The following is a 20622-nucleotide window of genomic DNA, read 5'->3' on the forward strand; positions in this document are numbered from 1 at the left end:
AGTGATAAGAAACTGTTGTAAAATGCATTGAATATGTGAAAATCTAACAAAAATAACAAAGACTTTAACTATATGCATGTGTAGAGGGTTCTTAGAGAGTATGAGAAATATGCTCTACAATCAGTTGATCATTACTCTAACAAGAAGGCAAGAACATCTTAATCAGGGGGAACACTTCAATATCAAATCTAGATACGAGTGTTGATGTGGATGACTCTGAAGTCTGTATTCGCCTGATAAAACAAAAGGCAGCGAAGAGAATGGGCAAATCTGAGGGTGACACAATGGAACAAAGCATCGACAAAGATTGATAAGATATTAAAGAATATCAAACGCAAAAATGGATTTATGGGAAGCCTAGAGCCTTCATAAGAAATATAAAATTCTTATGAAGGATACTAATGAGATGACACTAGAACCTTCGTATACATGAAAATAATGTTGAAATAATTAAATAAAAACATGACATAGTGTAGATGTGTTTAAGTTGATCTTTATATATTATTATAATTTATATCTTTTATTTAATGTATTGCAATATTTATATAATATATTTTTTAAATTATTAATGTTATTTAACAATTTATGGATTTAAATTTTATAGAATTTTAATTATATTTTATTAATTTATGTATAAAAATTAAATATAAATCTAAATAATATATTAAATATATATTCTAAATTACCCTAAGTGTTCACAAGATCAACCACATCAAAGCTTAATCATGCACTAAAGAGCTTTAGGAAAAGCTTGTGAAATTCTTAGTTAGAGATAGAGGAGAATTTGTTGAATTGAAACTACATGTAATCAATTTTAGAGTTACCTGTCGAGATGACTTGAGCGGATAATCTCAAGTTACCAGGTAGGAAAGAATGAACTGCTTGGGATAACTAATCTGCCTTATATGGCTGAGCTACTTTGGCTGAGTTGCCTTGGTCAAGCTTCCTTGGTTTAGCTGGTTTGGCCGAGTTGTCTTGGTAGAGCTGCTTTCGCTGAGCTACCTTCGTCGAGCTATCTTGGCCGAGTTGTAGAGTTGTAGATGAGTTGCTGAGTGTTCCTAAGAGGCCAAATGCTCAGTTGTCAAGTGCTCCCGAGTTGTGAAACTGAGAGTCAACTGCCGACTGACAAGTCGGTAGAAAGAGTTGCCAAGGCTTGTGTGACATAGTTTCCTTAAAATAAATTCATCCTCCTCCAACTGTACTTTAAGGTTACAATAAACATCTGTTTCCTAGGATACAACGACAAAATCATATACACAATAAAGCACTAATTGTTCATGGCAAAATTGAGAAAATGCTTGATTATTATCATGGGTAAACTGCCGAATAAAAAAATATACGGCAGAGAGGAGAATTGAGGGAACAAAGGAGGAGAAAATTCTTTGCTATTTCTGCTTAGTATGTGTGTCCCATTGCCTAAGGTTGTTGCCTCCTTATATAGAAGTTCAGAATAAAGGTCATTACTCGTCCAACTTTGAAATGTTAGTTGTCGACCATCAATGGTTAGTCGTTTCACTCGGCAGTTATAGATTTTTTTATTAATCATCGATTAATGCATCTATTACACCCTTAAGTAGTTAATAAAAATATTCACGTAGCAAAAAACATGTTCATTTACTTGGGTAAATTTTGCCTTGACTAATCTAGCTTTCAACACACGCAAGTCGTGCTTGCATAGAAGTCAACTTGGTTCAGTGCAATCCAGACCCTAGACTTGTATAGGAGTCAACATAAGTATTCCTTCCTAAGCTTTTCTCGAGCCGTGGAATGGCCGACCTAACGATGCACAGCTTTACCTTCGGCGCTAGTTCTGAGAGACTTCCAAACGGATCCTGACTTCATAGATGCCTCTGCACAACTGGAATGCTGATGTTTGGACCTGTTCAGGCTATTGACAGATGACATCTTGTTCCTATTCAGGCTGAGCCGCACTCCCTTAGAATTACCACGCTCCTTAGGTATGGTTCATTTTACTCATGTTAACCCCTAGTTCTTTACTTTGACTTGGCTATTATCCTTGCAGCCGACAGCCTAGCCCAAGCGTCCCCAGTCAGGCCACTCCCCTTGAGTGATATGGAGATACAGCGTCGAGGACAAATAATATTGGACTGGAGGAATGTGTCGCATCTAGCTCCCCTCCCCTTGGAGGCCACCATTTCCCCCGCTCCCCGGTCATCCTCTCAAGCAGCTCCCCATGCTCATTTCACTGCGGAGCCTTCCCGACCTACTCCTACTGCGCCAGCACTTGCCGGCCTAGGACCCCGCTAGATGAAACAAATTCGGATGAACAACCACTCTCGTGCCGCCCCAAATATCGACATAGGAGACTCGGCCTGGTTTCTAGACCTCCTATGGCTGAGCCGGCATCCCGATCGACCCCTACACCTACTCCAGGACAACCTTTTCCAAGAAAGTCCACAATGGCCTCTGCGACCCGAGCTGGATCTGGGCGGGGGAAGACCCCGATCATCAAAGAAGAAGTTATTGCAAAACCTTCTCATGTTCCAATAGCTCCTGCTTCAAATGCCCCTTTTCAGCCTCCCTCTTCGAGGATGCCTCTCAGGACAGGACCAGATGACACCACTGCGACTCAAGTTGGATCTCCTACATCCCAACCTTCCACCTCTGGGCATCCGCCTATCATCGAGATTGATGATGGTCCATCAACCTTCCCGCTTCTGGCGAGACCAGGGTTGCACCATCTCATTCGAAGACCCCCAACAACGGTCTGTGACAATCACCAAGGCTTCAGAATGAAACATGCGTAAGAAGTCAGATGCTCCCACTAGTCGTCTCAAGCTGAGGGGTCAACTGTCAACTCAATGGGAGGAGCGTCTTCGTCAAATGCAAGCTCTTCCTATACCTTCTCAGCAGGATTAGTTATCCGAAGGGTCTGTCGCGATAAGTTTTTATGACCCTTTGTTGTTCCCCTTTTCTCTTTATTCTAACCCTTCGATTCTACCTATTCGTTTTCCCGCATAGGCTTTTGCTGATTCCATGGCATTGGGTTGCACACTTTCCCTCCTTCATCAGCAAAATAAAACCTTGAAAGAAGAGGTGGTTGACCTGAAACTTCAACTGTCTGATCCAACCTCAACCGGGTTCTTGCTAAGGGGAGAAATGGCCACTCTGAAGAGAACAAGCGCTACTCAGCAACAGCTTCTCAAGGAGACCCAGCGAGAGGCTGATCGCCTCCGCGATGAAAAGAGCAAGCTTGAATCTCTTTTACAAGCTACCGAGATGAAGTATCAAGAAGTCCAGTCAAATCTCTCGGGAGCCTTGGCTACCCTAGAGACTTATAAGACGGAGGAGGCTGATTGGCTAAGAGCGTACCTAGAAGAATACTTACGTTCTTCGAAGTTTGGTATGCAAGTGGTGGATCGCTTTACTACGTCCGTGACTTATGGGGTGGTAGGAGCGCTCAGGCAACTCCATAAGGGAGGGTACCTATCTTCCATTCCTCCAGAGAATTTCTTGGATCACCGACGCATCCTTAGAGAGATGTCCGATGATGTGTTTGATGCCTTTAAATGACTTTATGTGAAAACTATATGACTACTGTAGTGTGCTATGATATTTGATTATTATACCTTTTACTTAGTTATGACACAAGAGATCCTGAGTTGTAAAACCTCAGAACGAGGATGTGCCTCTATACATTCTGATATGGTTTTCCATGCCCGACCTATCACATTTTCTTCTGACCCTTATGTTTTACAAATCCTACCCTAGACCCAATAAGGCTGGAGATGGTTAGCGCTCCATGGGTGACTCAGTGGTCTACCCTGAGCATCTTGCAAATAATAGACCCCTGAGTCCAGCTTTTTGACCACTTTGTATGGGTCATCCCATTGAGGTGACAACTTAGTCACCTCTCCTACGGGCTTCGTCCGCTTCCAGACTAGATCCCCTTCTCCAAAGAATCGGGGCACCACCCTTTTATTATAATTTTGGTGCATCCTTTATCGATACGTTGTTAACCATATGATCGCCCGCTCACGAACTTCACTAATAAAGTCCAACTCTGATAGTCAACGTTCTGTATTTCCCTCATCATACAGCATTCTTCTGATCGAGGACACTCCAACCTTAATGGGCACCATTGCCTCACTGTCGTAGACTAGATGGAATGGGGTAAGCCCTGTGCTTTCTCGAGGGGTTATTCAGTATGCCCAGAGGATACTAGGTAACTCCTCCACCCAATCACCTCCAACGTGATCCAATTTGATCTTCAATCCTCTGACAATTTACCTATCAGTGACCTTAGTCTGCCCATTGCTCTAAGGATAAGCTATAGACGTGAAGACTTGAGTTATGCCGAACCCCTGACACCAGGCTTGGATTTTTCATCCTTGAAATTGTCTTCCATTGTCAAAAACCAACTTGTGAGGAATCTCAAATCGGCAAAGAATGTTCTTCCACAGAAATTGGATAACAACTCCCTCTGTGATCATGGCCAGGGCTGCTGCCTCTACCCATTTGGAGAAATAATCCACGACCACAAGTAGAAATCATTTTTGTCCTGGTGCCATGGGAAAAGGTTCTACAATATCCATGCCCCACTGATCAAATGGACAAGAGACCAGGGCAGTTTTTAGTGCGTCCGTCGAGTGGTGGGTCAAATTCTGATGTTTTTGAAAAGATAAGCAAGAGTTTACCAGTCGCTGTGCATCCTTCTATAGAGTGGGCCAGAAATATCCAGCCAGCGATACTTTCCGGGCGAGCATCCTTCCCCCGACATGACTGCCACAACATCCTTGATGTATTTTTAGTAGAGCATATTCTACTTCCTCTGCTCCTACACATTTAAGCAGTGGTCTAGAGAATCCTCGCTTGTACAATTGACCCCCGATCAGGGTGTACATATGAACCCGTTTCCTGACCAGCCTGGCTTCTTCCGGATCACTTGGCAGGATACCTCGCTGAAGATAATTGATCATTGTAGCCCTCCAGCCAATTACTTCTTCAATATTATTCTACAAGTCTATTTGAGCTATCAAGAAGGTTTGAGCGACCGACTTGTCCAGTACCCAAGTAGTCAAAGAGCTAGCCATTTTAGCCAATTCATCGGCCTTTTGATTTTTTTGCCCGGGGAATCTTAGTAACTATGACCTCCTTAAAGTCCTCCTTCATTTTCTCGTATGCCTCTCAGTATACTTGTAACTTATTACTAGTGACCTCAAAGTTGTCTGTCACCTGTTGAGCTACCAGTTGAGAGTCTGAATATACAATGACCCGAACTACCCCTACATGCCAAGCTACTTGCAGACCAGCTAATAGAGCCTCGTATTCTGCCTCGTTATTGGTGGCTCTGAAATTTAATCGGACGACTAACTATAAAATGTCTTCTTGGGGGAATATCAAAAGGATTCCCACCCCACTCCCCTGTTGAGTAGATGACCTGTCCACATAAACCTTCCAAGTTTCTTCAGATTCTATTTGATGAACTTCCATCATAAAGTCGGCCAGAGCCTGAGCCTTAATCGCTGCTCAGGGTTGATACTGTATGTTATATTCTCCTAGCTCAGTCGCCCATTTGATGAGTCGGCCCGCCACTTCCATGTTAGTGAGAGCTTTACCCATGGTGCTATTGGTCAGGACTGTAATGGGATGTGCTAAGAAATAAGGTCTTAAGCGGCGTGTCATGAGTACTAATCTGTACACTAACTTTTCTAGGGCTATGTACCGAGACTCATCCCCTTTCAATAAATGGCTGAAGAAGTACACCTGTCGTTGTAGATTATTTAGCTCCTTGACCAACACCGCCCTCACGGTCTCAGGGGTGGCTGACAAATAAACCCAAAGTGGCTCCCCCGCCGTAGGTTTAAATAAAGAGGGTAGAGTCTCCAGGTGCTTCTTTAATTCTTCAAAGACCTGATTGCATTCTTCATCCCACTGAAATTTAGCAGTTCCCTAAGAACTTTGAAGAAGGGTAAGGCTTGATCTGCTGACCGGGATATGAATCTGGACAGCGTCGTTATCCTGCCTACTAGCTTCTGAGCTTTTTTCAGATTTTGAGGGACCTTCATGTCTTGGAGTGCACGCACTTTCTCAGGGTTGGCCTCAATTCCTCGCTCAGTAACGAGATATCCCAAAAACTTTCCTCCCCGAGCCCCGAATAGACACTTCAACGGATTTAGCTTCAGCTCATATTGTCGTAATGTGCTGCAGGTCTCTTCAACATAAGCAATCAGATCACCTGCTAAGGTGGACTTGATGAATATGTCGTTCACATAAACCTCCACATTACGACATATCTACTCTCTGAATATCTTATTCATCATTATTTGATAGGTTGCTCCTACATTTCTCAGTTCGAAGGGTATGACAGTATAACAGAAAGTGTCATCGGCTGTGATGAAACTGACATTCTCTTGATCCTCTCGGGCTAGAGGGATTTGATGATAACCTTGATAGACGTCCAGCGTGCAAATCCTTTCGTACCCCGAAGTTGAGTCCATCATTTGATCGATCATGGGTAGCGGATAACAGTCCTTGGGGCTAGCGCGATTGAGGTCATAGAAGTCGATGCAGACCCTCCACTTATTATTAGGCATAGAAACTAAAACCACATTAGAAAGTCAAAACAGGAATTGTACCTCTCTAACGTGACCTGCTTTCCTGAGCTGATCCACCTCAGCTCGGATGATCTTATTCTGCTCAGTCGAAAAATTTCTCTTCTTCTACTTAACAGGTCGGGCGTCAGGCAAAAGGTGTAACTTATGCTCGGCCACCTCGGGTTTGACTCTGGGTAGCTCCTCAGGAGACCAAGTGAAAACGTCCCTATTACGAATCAAACACTAGACCAAGTCACCCTTGACCTCCATGGGCAAATCGCTGGGTATGTGGGTGAGACTTTCAGGGTGCTCAGGGTACAGTTGAACCTCTTCCGAGGGGAGGGGCTCCTCCGCGATAGACAAAGACTCCTCTTGGATGATGTGGATCCTTCCGTCCTGAGTTCTTTGGGTTTTGCGAGCCTCTACCTTCACCATGTCTACATAGCATCTTCGGGAGATCAACTGCTCCCCTCTTACTTCCCCGACCTGGTCCCCTACCGGAAACTTGATCTTTTGGTAGAAAGTGGAGACAGCTGCTCGAAACTCATGTAACGCCGGTCTTCCCAAGATGACGTTGTAGGAGGATGGTGAATCCACGACTACGAAGATGCTCCTCCTTGTCCACACCAGAGGTTCAGTACCCAGAGATATCACTAGCTTGATTTGGCCCATGGGGTGTACTTCATTGCCGATGAAACCGTACAATGAGGTGGCCATAAGTTGAAGCTCGTTGGCATCAATCTGCATGCTCTCAAACGCACTTTTGAACATCATGTTGACAAAGCTCCTGATATCTACGAAAACTCTGGCCACGCGACTGTTAGCTATTACGACCTTAATTATGAGAGCATCATCATGGGGAAGCTCTAACCCCTCCAGATCTTGCGGCCCGAAACTAATTATAGGCCCTACCGCTTGCTCCCGACTATATCCCACAGCATGTATCTCTAGACGATGCTCATGAGACTTTCGTGCCCTGGTGGAATCCCCACTAGTGGGCCCTCTAGAAATCAAGCTAATCTCTCGGACGACCGTGTTGCCCCGATTTTCAACCTCCCTGACTTCCCCCCGCTCCTGGTTGTGACTGAGCTGCTGATTCCTTTGTCTGGCAAGATCAGGCTGAGGGCGGCTAGGTTGGCTTGCCCCGGCTGCGTCCTGTTGGCTGGCCAGTATCCTTTGTTGAGTCCTAGGTGCGATTTCGGGTGGAGGTAGACCTAGCTCAGCAGCACGCCGAGAATCTCGGACGAACTGAAAGTAGTCACTAGTGGCATGGGTGTGGGAGCGATGGTAAGTGTGGTAGCACGGTCCCCACGACCCAGATCTTAGGGCTTGAACAGCTGCTACACGCAAAGTCGATCGGGTATCCAGACTGGGGCCAAAGGGGGGTCGAGCGTCGTGAGTACGCGGAAGAAGTTGGCCTGGCGGCTATGGTGCCTTCTTTTCTAGTTTGTTGGTGGAAGTAGACACCTTGTCTGCTTTCCGTCGAGCAGTTTGAGCCTCCTTCACGTTGATGTAGCTGGCAGCCTTTCCCAACATCTCGTCGAAGTTCTTTACGGGATCTCGAATGAGGTTCCGGAAGAACTCTCCCTCTACCAGTCCATGAGAGAAAGCGCTCATCAATATTTCGGAGGTAGCTGATAGAACGTCCTGAGCCACTTGGTTGAAATGCTTGATATAACCTCGTAAGGGCTCAGCTGACCCTTGCTTGAGCGCGAAGAGACAGTGATCTGTGTTTTGGTACTTCCTGCTACTGGTGAAGTGGCGCAGGAAGACTGTCTTGAAATCATGGAAACAAGTGATGGACCCGTTCGACAACCTGTCAAACCATTTTTGTGCTGAGCCGAATAAAGTATTAAGGAACACTCGGCACTTGATAGCATCACTATACTGATGCAACAGGGCAACATTCGTAAACTTACAGAGATGATCTTCCGGGTTTTGACTACCATCATATTCACCGATAGCAGGAGACCTGTCATTTTTGTGCTGAGCCGAATAAAGTATTAAGGAACACTCGGCACTTGATAGCATCACTATACTGATGCAACAGGGCAGCGTTCCTAAACTTATAGAGATGATCTTCCGGGTTCTGACTACCATCATATTCACCGATAGCAGGAGACCTGTATCCCTTAGGTAACTTTTCACTGAGCACCTTTGTAGAGAAGGGCACTTGCTCCTCAAGATCCATTCTAAGCTTCTCCTTGAGAACTATAGCTTTACCCTTCTTAGAATCCCTGGGCAGGGAGCTTTCTGCCTTAGAAGCTTGTGGTTGCTCTTTCTTATTATAAGTGCTTGGAACCTTGTGATGGTAATCGAGGCCCGGCTCTCGATAGAAGGCCGAGGGAAACTCCTCGGGCCCCTCTATCAGAAGTGTTGGTTGGCTCCATAGAAATTGCAGGCATCTTGTAAAGTCGAGAAACGGTGGTCTGCTTCTCAGAGGCTACCCGCCTCTTGGTTTTTTGTACAGTTCGTATTCTCCTGCCGTCATGGTTACGTTGATTCTACCGGTGTCCTCCATCCTTTCGCTCCATAACAGGCAAAGAAGTTCCCACAGACGACGCCAAATTGATCCTGTCCGGAGTCTGAGTTAAACGAAGGTCGGATGAAGTGTCGCTGATATTGACGGGGAGGAGACTATGATGCTGCGGTCGCACGAGATTCAGAGACCGGACCCCCATGTGGCCCGGAAGAACTGCTGGGCTTGCAGAAGCGGTACCAGACCTCTGCACACACTCCGACAAGCACATGAAACGTTTGAGACCAAGAACCAGGGAAAAAGTTCCCAGAGCAGGCCCTCCGACGCTCAAGTCAGGTATTTTTTCCCCAGAAGAACAGTGTACGAAGGAAGAAGAAAAGTAGACAAGGGTGCGAGTGAGCGTACCTGCACAAGGGAGAGAATGCCCCTTTTTATATGACAATACGTACCTTCTAGAGACTGACCCCTGTCAGAGGATGTCGGGTGTTAGGACTTGTCGAGTGGTGGAGGACACGTGGCCTTCTCCTACAGATTGAAGGAAGGTTCTACTTGCAAATGATCCTAACTGCTAGAATATTCCCTAACATACAGCAGATATTCTCTGACAAGTGGTTACGATTCCCTAATCTATTGTCGCGTAGTGTCTTCTATCCTGCCCGGGTGCGATTGAAAACAGCCTTGGTTGGTCCATTGGGTGTTGATGAACAGACTGATCGGGCCCCTTCTACCGTCCTTTATGATCCTGATCCTACCGAGGGTGATAAGTTGCTCACGTGGGCCAGCTTGACAACCCCTGATCGGTAAAGTCAAGTTGGGTTTGGTCCTGACCGCGCTTCCTGTCGTAGCCCTGATTTCTCAACCGACGGACCCCTCCCTGGCTTCATATATCGGCTGGCCCTAGGTGGGTTCACTCCATATATCGACTGTCACATCTCCTTATCTTTTGACTATCACGCCCCCTTGACTTCTGGCTGCCACGCCCCCTTGACTTCTGACTGTCGCATCCTCTTGACTTCTGACTGTCACGTTCTCTTGACTTCTGACTATCGTGTCCTCTTGACCTCTGACTGCTACGTTCTCTTGACTTCTGACTGTCACGCTCCCTTAACCAGATCCTACTACTATGCACTGTATCAGTGTTGTAAACATGAAGTTAATTGAATGGTTTGCTATGGAAAAGAAAGAGTGGCCAATGCGTACTAAATTTTCAGACTATGCACAGCAAAGGTGTTTTCGGAGCAGGTTGTGTGGAGGGATGGATTGCTGCCTAAGCATCGATTTACTTGGTGGATGTTGGCCCATGGACGATTGAGGATAGCGGACACGATGACTTATGAGTCGTACAAGATATGTTCCCTATGCAAAAAAACAAGATGAGTTGTAAGGCACATCTACTTTCGTTACGTTGCTCCATCATAAGAGCATCCGCAACGCTAATTTATTATAACATCCACCATCTCATCAAAAAATATAGGACTCACTGCCATATAATCATTATAACAAGATATCTCTTTCTGGAATCTTGTGGGGCCGGGGCCAGGGGCCGCTAGGGTGGCAGTTCCACCTTTTTGCCATTATAACAAGATATCTCTTTCACTCGTATCCCTTTTAACATTAACACTCATTATTTATGAGCCTCACCATCCACTTATTCATCCTTTTATTGATTTTTTAAATAATATTAAAAAGTTTATAATTTAAAAAAGAAAAAGAAAATATTAAAAATTAAGAGAGAGTGTGTTTAAATTTTTGAACATTCTCTCTCCTCTCTCTTGTGAGTAGACATTATAATGACTACTCACAATGAAAAAAAAATGTTAAACGGATATTATAATATTTATTTAATACCCCATTAAGGATGCTCTAAGGGGATTGTTGGATCAGGTGAGGCGTTAGTTGGAATTTTGACATCAAATATATTTTGTGCAGCAGCTATTCAGAGCCCTCCAAAAGTGGTATCGAGGTAATGGTTGGCTAACAAAGGCACACTATTTGGCAGTCTTTTGTATGGTTTACCTCTTGTGGTAAGCACAGAATAAGAGCAGGTTTGTAGGGGTGGTACCGTGCGTAGAGGAGTTGTTCCGTAAAGTGCAGATCTTTATTTTTTTGATTCGTAGACGTCTAGAGTTTGCATTTGTTACGATGTGTTGATGTTATGTAACGAATGATGTGCCCTTGCGTGGTTGTGCTAGCCCGCAAAGGTTATCATGTTTATGTGGTTGTGTGGGTCATGCCTCCTTGTGTGGACTGTTTTGCCCGTAAGGTTTAGAGATACTTTTCGTTTTGGTTTGTAGATGTTGAGACTTGAGAGTCTATATTGATTTGATCATTGAGATCTTTATCTATATTGATCTTTTGAGAAAAAAAAAATACGGATTAATACATTTCTACGCACAAAATCTAAATCCGATTAATTAAGTCTATGATTAAACATCAATTAAATCACGTACTTTATTGAACTTATCCATAATGACAATACTCGTGTTATAACTTTAACATGTATGGATCGGAGAATCAAATCCCAACAATTTATACATTGCCTGATCGAGAAGATGATTAAGAGTGTGTATCGTTGTCCATTGCGCTGCCCTCCTCCATCGTCTTCCCCGCTGACGCAGCCTCCGTCGCTTTGGCAGTGTCGTAGGTAGCGTGCAGGCCCACGAAGAAGTAGTATAGCAGCAGCAATACCGTCCATATGCCGAACCGCATGAACGACTTCCTGTCGATCGAGCCCAACAAGAATATATTGATGGCGATGGACGCCGACGGCAGCCAGGGTACCAGCGGCACCCCCCACAACCTCGGCTGCCTCGCCTGCGGCACCCACCACCACAGTCCCGCCGTGGCCAGCAGCCACGCCGGAACCGTCACCACGTACGCCACCCACCCCTTGTCGGTCGCCGCCCAGTAGACCGCCGTCGCGACGGAGGAGGCCAGGATGAGCAGGAGGAAGCCGACCAATTTGGCCCGGTCTGCGCTCGACGTCTGGCCGCTGACGTAGTAGCGGCGCACGAGGAGGGCAAGGGCCACGAGCATGAAGATGAAGAGCGTGGAGATGGAGAGGAGGTTGGCGAGGATGCCGAGGTCGGTGAAGAAGGCGATTACGGCGGTGGCGACGAGCATGACGACGGTGGCGTTGATGGGGGTGCCGGTGCGGGGATCGACGTGGGCGAACCAAGGCGGCATCATGTGTGTCCGGGCCATGTGGGTCAAGTAGCGGGCCTGGCCGACGGCGGAGACGAGGAGCACGGTGGTCATGCCCTTGAGCGCCCCGAAGGCGACGATGTACTTGGCCCAGTTCATGCCCACGTTCTGGAAGGCCACCGAAAAGGGGGCGTGGGGATCGATGTTGCCGTACGGCTGCATCAGACAGAGCGTGATGGCCATCGCGCAGTAGGCGAGCGTGGTGATGGACATGGAGCACACGAGGCCGATGGGGATGTCGCGCGCTGGGTTCTTGGTCTCCTCCGCCATGGTGGACACCGCGTCGAAGCCGACGTAGGCGAAGAAGAGCACGGCGGAGGCGTGGAAGATGCCGCGGGCCCCGAAGTGGAAGAAGTCGTCGAGGTTGGAGGATTTGGCCTTGGTGAGGCCGGCGACGATGACGAAGAGGATGACGACCACATGGAGGATGGAGGCGATGTAATTGAAGCGGGAAGTGCCCTTGGTGCTCACCGCCGCCACCAGGCAGACGATGGCGATGACGACGACGGCGATTGGGTCGAGGTGGCTGTAGTCGGAGGCTAGGGCGGTGGCGTGGATGAGGAAGTCGTTGGGCTGGTGGTTGAGCAGAGTGGCGAAGTAGGACGTCCAGGAGCGGGCCACGGCCGCCCCGCCGATCACGTACTCCAGTAGGATGTTGCCGGCGGCGACGAACGCCACGAAGTCCCCCAACTCCACCCTCAGATACGAAAACGACCCACCTGCGCACCACCATCAATGGCATTAATCACAACCCGTCAATAATCCTGCAAGCACGTTACCGATCACCATCAATGATCTAACAAAAGTAAACAAATCGAAGCAGGAGGGATTTCAAGTGTTGAAATTGTGGACTGCGTGTGCAAGACAACTTGCAATTCATTGATTATCTTTCTTCTTCTTCTGTTTTTTTTTTCGAGGGGAAGATCGGCGGGGCGGCTCTCAAGGACAAGAAAATTGAAGAAAGAATGATGTTTGATATCGTCGGAGTTTCGATCGAATTGAGAAATACCGGCAACGGGGATCTCGACGGCGAACTCTGTGTAGCAGAAGACCGAGAGCATGGCGGAGATGCCTGACACGACGTAAGAGAGGACGACGGCGGGGCCGACGACGCTGTTGGCCTCCTGGCCGGTGAGGACGAAGATGCCGGAGCCGATGACGGCGCCGATGCCGAACCACATGAGGTCCCACCAGTTGAGGTTCTTCTTCATCTCGTGGCCGCTGCGCTCGCGCACCTCGTGCAGCTCCGCGTGCTCCTGCGACCGGGAGAACAGCCGGTCCCGGAGGCGCGGCCCCGTCTGTCTGAGCGACCGCATGTAGCTCTCCCAGCTCTGGAACGTCTCCTCCGGGAAGAAGTCATCCTTCGTGCAGGAGCACCCTCGGCGACGCTTCACCGCCACCACCACTCCGCCGGCAGCATCACTCTCGCCTTCCCCTGTTCCCATGCTGCTTCCTCTTCTCCTCGCCGATCTGAAGAATCGAATTGAAAAGAGATTAAATAACAAAGAGATCGATAAAAGATTGAAATTTTGGCATCTACCGACCGACGGCGGATTCGGAATCTCCGCTCCAGACAGAAGCGCAAGGGACAAGAATCGGAAGCCGGCCTGGAAATCCTTCCTCTTGTTTAATGGCTGTATAAAGCCAATGAGATAGTTGTGAAATTTGAATATTCCAACTTTTATTTTCATTTTATTTATTTATTTATTGTGTAAGATTGAATAATTAATGATGTCGACTTTTTTTGAATCTTTGTTAGTTATACAACCCAAAGAGACAAATTATGCTCTGCTTATTCCAACGCGACGATGGAAAGAAAGAATAAATTACACCAAACTATATTTTTCTGTTTATCTACTTAGAAAAAAATAATAGAAGAATCATCTAAATTGAGTGGAATTAATTTTCTGTCCTCTCAAATTAACTCTGACTAGTAAAAAGATGAATTTTGATCCAACTGATTTCATAGTGAAATTGGTAGTCTTAAAATTGTTGTGAAGCCGTGGACGTGTGATCGTGGCGAGGCTACAAGGAAGCCATGAGTCTACGGCATTGACGAGTTCATTTAGATGTGACCGCGAGATTCTTTGTTCCTTTTTTATTTTATTTTATAATTTTTTTTAATTATTGGTTCATTTTCTTCATTTGTCTCCCAGTCAAAGTAAATAGGGTATCAATTGAGAGTCTGCCAGACGCTGCGACTCACATTTCAATAGCGTGCTAGTTTGTATAAGGATGCAAAATGTGATAATTAATATTTCAGCACCTATATTTTAAGTTTAAGGATAAATCTTGACTTGGGTGAATACTAAACCATTAGATTAGTTGGAGTCAATGATCCGATCAATTGTAAGATGTTGCCAATCCATTGGTAATCTAAGTCAACTAAGGACTGAATCCCGAACAAAATATTTGTTAGGAGCTGAATCGATAGAACAATTGATTAGATAGGTTGAGTCAACACACATGATCCCAACATTCTACACTTATACATTGGACGCACTTTATCAAAAAATGTAATACTATTTTAACTCAAACTCTTGCCTATGAAAGCATATGATCGTTCACTTGGAACATAATTGCATCAATATTAGTGTCACCCCAACAGTGTTCTCTGTGATCTTTGTATGTTTTACCATTTTAATGGGATTCCCTTTGATTATATGGTACGTGTGTGATTTGCCTGTGTGTATGCATGTGTTTATACATAAACGTGTGTATGCATGCGTAAATGGGTTGCTTGGTTCAAGTCAGAATGCGGCGGGGCACAATCAACTAGTTTTGTTGACCATGACATAGCCGAATATTTTGACCAATGAATTTAGTTTTCAATAATAGGAACAATAAATGAGATAGGCGTTGACTGTCGACAAGAAATTGACTTTCAAGAAAAAGAATAAATTCTGTGCAATTAGTGTACAAGGAGCATATGATTAATACAAGTTAGAATTTAAATGTCCTCTTTCAACTCTGGACTTCCAACTTTGACTTATAAATTGGTGGTCTTGAATCTTATCAAAAAAAAAAAAACTCCAATATATCCAAATGCCTAAGAATAAATAAAATCCTTCTCTCGCTTAACATTTCAATGGAAGAGAACCGATAGGCTGCTTGAGCAGAACTTTCACAAAATCACAAGTTAACAATTTGTTTAATTTTCAAAACAAAATTTTTGACGATTCTATCCATCAAATTAGGTGTTGGCTTTTAGTAGGATTGTATTAGATGATGGTTTAGAAAGAAAAGTGATCATGCACAGAGAAATAATCCTTCTTTAGGTCAACATTCTCTTCCTACGTGGCCCGACTACTCCACATCACATGGCAGCAGCATTCCTCTCGACTCGATCAAACCTAAGCACCTTTTGTTGTGGAGAGGTCAATACTGCTCGGGGGGTTAGACACCTCCACCTAACATTTAGAGTGCTCGACAACTTGAGCACCTTTCTTAGTCACCAAAGTGTTTGGTGGCCCGAGTGCTCAGTCTCGGGTATCCTAACCAGCTCAACAATGCAAGTCCCTGATATAACTCTACATCTCCGGCCACTTCCATGACTTGACTTCGCAAGTCCATTAAGACACTCGGCCTTCCAAATCCCTCCTATAGCTCGGCCCTTCCAAATGCCCTGTGCAATTCGATGCTCAAGCTTTGTACTAACCCTTCCCGACGAGCATCCTAGGCTTTAGTTTATGCAATCACACCCAAAGAATATAATTTTGATGTTTGATAAAATTTAAGTTAAGGTTAATGAAATGAGATCTCATGATGAGTGTGCAGATAAGTAAGGTAATGAAAATCCAAAAAGATCGAGGATCATATTCTAGGGGGAAAAAATATATAAGAAAGTCAAGGACCTGATTTTTAGCAAAAAGAAGAACCCGAGCATATCGTGGATCGGATGCAAAGGTGGATGAAGACCTAGAGACGAGAAAACTCCAGTCATGAAAGTCCAAAGAACAAGAGATTCATCTTACATCAAGTACTTGGGAACGAGGGTGGAGATGCTTAGGTGAATTCAACCTTAAAATGATTGACAAAAGAGGATCAATCAATTGATCCATACATCAATATACTTTGGAAAAATAGAAGCAAGGATTTAAATCGAACTATTAATTGATTGACTGTTACATCAATCGACTCATATCAATATAGAACCGAACAAAAGTGAGTCAGACTCGCATATCCAATTTGACTAATGACATCAGTCAACTGATTCCGATCTGAAGTGAATAGAAGCAAGTCGAACTCTCCTATTCAATTTGACTTATTATATAAGTTGAATGATGGTTTACATCAGTCTGTTGATGCCAATTGAAATTAAACAAAAGTGAGTCAGACTTGCTTGTTTAATTTGACTCGATTGAATTAGTCAAATGATGATTTATATCAATCGACTATTGTTCAAATTATCGACAAAATTAGACAACATGAATAGTTGTTGAAGACTTTATCAATTGACTGATGATGTACAACAATTAATAGATTTATGAAATAAAGGTCTTGAATCAAGGATTTATATAAAAGCAAAAGGAATAGTTGAAGGGTTAGAGCTCTCATTTCAAGCCAAGGTTTTCGTGCTAACTCATTGCTGAGAAGTTCTAGAGCTCAACTTCCATCTTTGATGTAAGGATTTTGAAGAGGAAGAAGCATACATCTATCAAGCAAATCATTGTAATACTTTCTTGTTTCATCTCCTTGTAAGACTGTTGTAAAAGATTTCTCAACCTTCGGTTTTGTTTTGAGAAGGATAAAATTATTATTGGTGGTAGATCTCTAGGGATATGTCTTGAATTAGTTTTCTTAAGAGTCAGATGCCAAATAAAATAAATGTGTTAACATTCTGTGTGTGCTGAGCTTGTTGTGTCTCCTAGTTTTTGTTATGCAAGTTCATTCAATGAAGTGATCAAAGTTATTTAACCCCTATTCTAATTCACAACATCCTAACAGTTTCATCTCTCATGACTTCTTACTACAAAACCAACCCTGCCCTTAGATGTAGCCAGATCAAAATTATTATGACCCGTGCGAGCTAGAGAGAGAGTGAATAACTCTGATCGTTTCGTCTCGATCTTGTGCTTGTCGTTTGAATGTGTAGTAGAAACCTCTATTCAAACTCGACTCCACATAGACAACACTTGAATTTTACTTGATATCCACCTCCTTAAGGTGACTAATCCAAGGATTCTCTCCTTACTCACAACTTCCACTAAAAACTTCCTTCTTCTCAAAAATCTTTCAGGATGAAGAAGTCTCTTACAAGCTTGAGCATAAGAATATAACAAGAAACTAGAATGCAAAGACAAATGAAATTGAAAATGATTTTACAATCAAAACCTTATTTTGCATGATCTTTTGTTTCTTTAAAATGTCTCTTATTTGTAAGAACCCCATAGTGATTTTGATGTGATCAACCAAGTCAAATTAAGTCATGTTGGTATTTAACCCCTGTGTCTAAGTGTGCAGGAACTTAGAAGCACAGGAAGTCGAGCGAAAGATGCAGCTAGCGAGAAGGACGACACGGGAAAGAGTCGATGGGCTTGGTGCGTCCGAGAGATGAGGTGCTGCTGAAGAGTACGCGGGCAGACAAGAAGAAGGTGCGCGACATTTTCGAGGGATGAGAAGCCGAAGCGGAAGACTGCTCGAAGGTCAAAAATTGGGTTCGGGTGAGCCCTATTCTGGATAGTTGAGATCATCCAAGCAAACGGAACCGAAGTGGAAGACCAGGACCAATGCGAGCGGAACCTAAGCAAAAGACCCGGACTTGGTCCGAGCGCACGAACTCCGGGTGCTCGGAAACCTTCTGGGCGCCCGGAGTAGGTTTTGATCCAGAACCTGACATGGCACGTTCCATTACGACGGGAATAAATTTTAGCCCCCTTGGTGCCTGGAACCCTTCCAGACGCTCCGACCAAGGCTATAAATATAGCCTTGACCCGAGACGTTTAGATAGAACACTTATAATCATTCCTTTCTTGTTTATCATTGTAATTGCTGCTTCAACGTTGTAAGAAGTTACTCCGCCCATAGGAGAATCTTAGTATGCTTTTCAAGGTCTTGGATTTACAATCCCCTGATTGTAAACCAAGTAAATTCGGTGCCTCCTTTTCTTAGTTAGTTTCTGAATTCCATTTATGCAAGTGTTAGTTTTAATTACGCTGTAAAGCTTGAGAAGGGTTTGCATTTTATTTTTGCAGGGTAGTTGACCCCCTCTTGCCGGCCGATAAGAGTCCTACAAGTGGTATCAAAACAAGGTTACCTTCAGAAGGACTAACCGCTAACCGAAGCAAAATCAATGGTTGGACCAAGCCTTGTCTCACCAAAGTGTTGGTGCGGTTTTGCACTAACAACCTAACTCGGGTTTTGATGAATGGAAAATAAATTAAGTTAGGTTCTGTTGTAATCTAACCACTTGATTAAGTGTACAGGAAATCTAGCTAGGTCAACGGACCAATCGGTTAGTTGGTATGAAATTCAGCTAGGTCGATAGGCCGACCGGATAGCTGGTGCAAAATCCAGCTAGGTCGACGGACCGACCGAATAGATGGTACGAAATCTAGCTAGGTCGACAGGTCGACCGGATAGCTGGCACAAAGACCAACTAGGTCAACTTGCCGACCAGATAGAATAGCTGGTACGAAGTCCAGCTAGGTCGACGGACCGACTGAATAGTTGACACAAAGACCAACTAGGTCGACTGACCGACCGGATAACTGGCATGAAGTCCAGACAGGTTGACGAGCTGATCGGATGTCTAGCAAACTGGTAAGTTAAGATAAGTCACTGGAGGAGAGTGACCAAGTGAGGATGTGTCCCGGTTGGAGGAGCAGTAGGCGTCAGTCTAGTTTAGGTCCATTTGGAATCCCTAAGCTGAGACCTTGACTAGTTCCTGGTGCTAGGAGGACAAAAACTAATTACTACTTTGTATTATTATTAAATTGGAATCCCTAAGCTGAGACCTTGACTAGTTTAGGTCCATTTAGAATCCTAAAGGTAATTTTTTAGATCCAATAAATTTAAAGAAATGCAGAACAAAAAAACTCCAAGAAATAGAAGAAAAGTTTGATGCTACCGGTGTCAAAAGGAAGGACACATGAAGGAGGACTGCCTGGAGCTCAACAAGGAAAAAGACAAGGGGCCCAAGCTAAACAAACACAAGAATCTCAAAGCTACTTGGGACGAACATCCAAGTCAGAAATAGAAGCATACACCGGATTAGCATTGATGGCTAGTCACGAAGATCAAAGCACCTTAGAAGCCAGCGTCGATGAAGGGGGAGCAACATCGGACGAAAGCAATGAAGCAGAGGCAGAATCAAGCTTTAGATCTGACAAGGTAAGTGAGGTATGTTTCTTACCTCCTGATCAACTCTATTTCGGTATTAAGTATATGGCTAAATCAATGTCCAAATTAAAAAATAAAAATGATAATTTGAAAAAGGAGAATTTAGAAATTAAAAGAATCTTAGCAAAGTCATGCTTAATAGAGGAGCTTGATAAATTGAAAATTAAAAATGCAAATTTAAAGGAACAAATAGAAAACTTAAAAAGTTCTGCATATTCAAATTTTTTCTGCTTCAAATTTTATAAACTATAAAGGATTAAACTGGTATTATAGATTTTATAAGGGCTAAATTAGAAAAATATCATAAAAATATATTCCTAAGAAATTTTTTATTAGTCCTGTAGGAAGAAACCTATTTTGGGTTCCAAAATCATATTTAGATTAATTTTTTTTTTTACTTTCAGACAGAAAGTTAAATATTTATTTTTTTAAAAAGACTTTGTCTAGAAAGTGGTTGTTGCTTCAATATCCAAGAAGGTCTAGTACCTCGCCACGACCTAGAAGCTAATTATTGAAATAAGTATTTAATTGACTAACTATTAAGTAATTAGTTGTTATAAAAATACTTTCAAATGTTTGTCAAAAATTTTGTTAGAAATTATTTAAAAGGAAATTTTTCCGAGAACTTCATCACTTAACTGTAAGAAAATTTTCAAATATTAAAATTTTCTCAATGTTACATTTTTTAGAAATTTTTTTCTGCCTTAAATATGTTAAATTTTTTTTTCAAAGCTTAAACTTTAATGTTTTTTTTGTCCTTTAGACTCTAAATGTTTTTTGTCCCTTAGCCTTTTTATTGTTAAGTAGAATTTTTTAAAGTATCCCATTTTTAATGAGATAAAAAAGGAGAGTAGTAAAGATTAAGTCTAGTGGGTGGGTAGTATAATTTTTAATTTTTGTACTTGCAAAAATCTTATTTTATAACTGTTATTTTTATGTTTTACCCTAACTTAACTTGGGTTTGCTCACATCAAAAAGGAGGAGATTATAAGTACCCTGTGGTGGTTTTAATGTGATCAACCAAGTCAAGTTAGGTTGTAT

General features: G+C 43.6%; 1 protein-coding gene across 2 annotated transcripts in view; it reads right to left on the reverse strand.

The window, feature by feature from the left end:
• Positions 1-11462: 11462 nt before the first annotated feature.
• LOC122047463 (cationic amino acid transporter 1-like) overlaps positions 11463-20622 on the reverse strand; it is a 30408-nt gene continuing 21248 nt past the window's right edge. Inside the window, exons 3-5 of one of the 2 annotated variants that reach the window (XM_042608791.1) lie at positions 13785-13874; positions 13250-13710; positions 11463-12959 (exon numbers count right to left, since the gene is read on the reverse strand). In XM_042608791.1, the coding sequence (XP_042464725.1) occupies positions 11593-12959; positions 13250-13685 (1803 nt within the window). In that variant the 5' untranslated portion in view covers positions 13686-13710; positions 13785-13874 and the 3' untranslated portion in view covers positions 11463-11592. The remainder of the gene's footprint in view (positions 12960-13249; positions 13711-13784; positions 13875-20622) is intronic. The other variant, XM_042608792.1, reaches the window with a different exon arrangement.

The sequence above is a fragment of the Zingiber officinale genome, chromosome 2B, assembly GCF_018446385.1.
Source record: "Zingiber officinale cultivar Zhangliang chromosome 2B, Zo_v1.1, whole genome shotgun sequence".
In the NCBI taxonomy this organism is placed as follows: domain Eukaryota; kingdom Viridiplantae; phylum Streptophyta; class Magnoliopsida; order Zingiberales; family Zingiberaceae; genus Zingiber; species Zingiber officinale.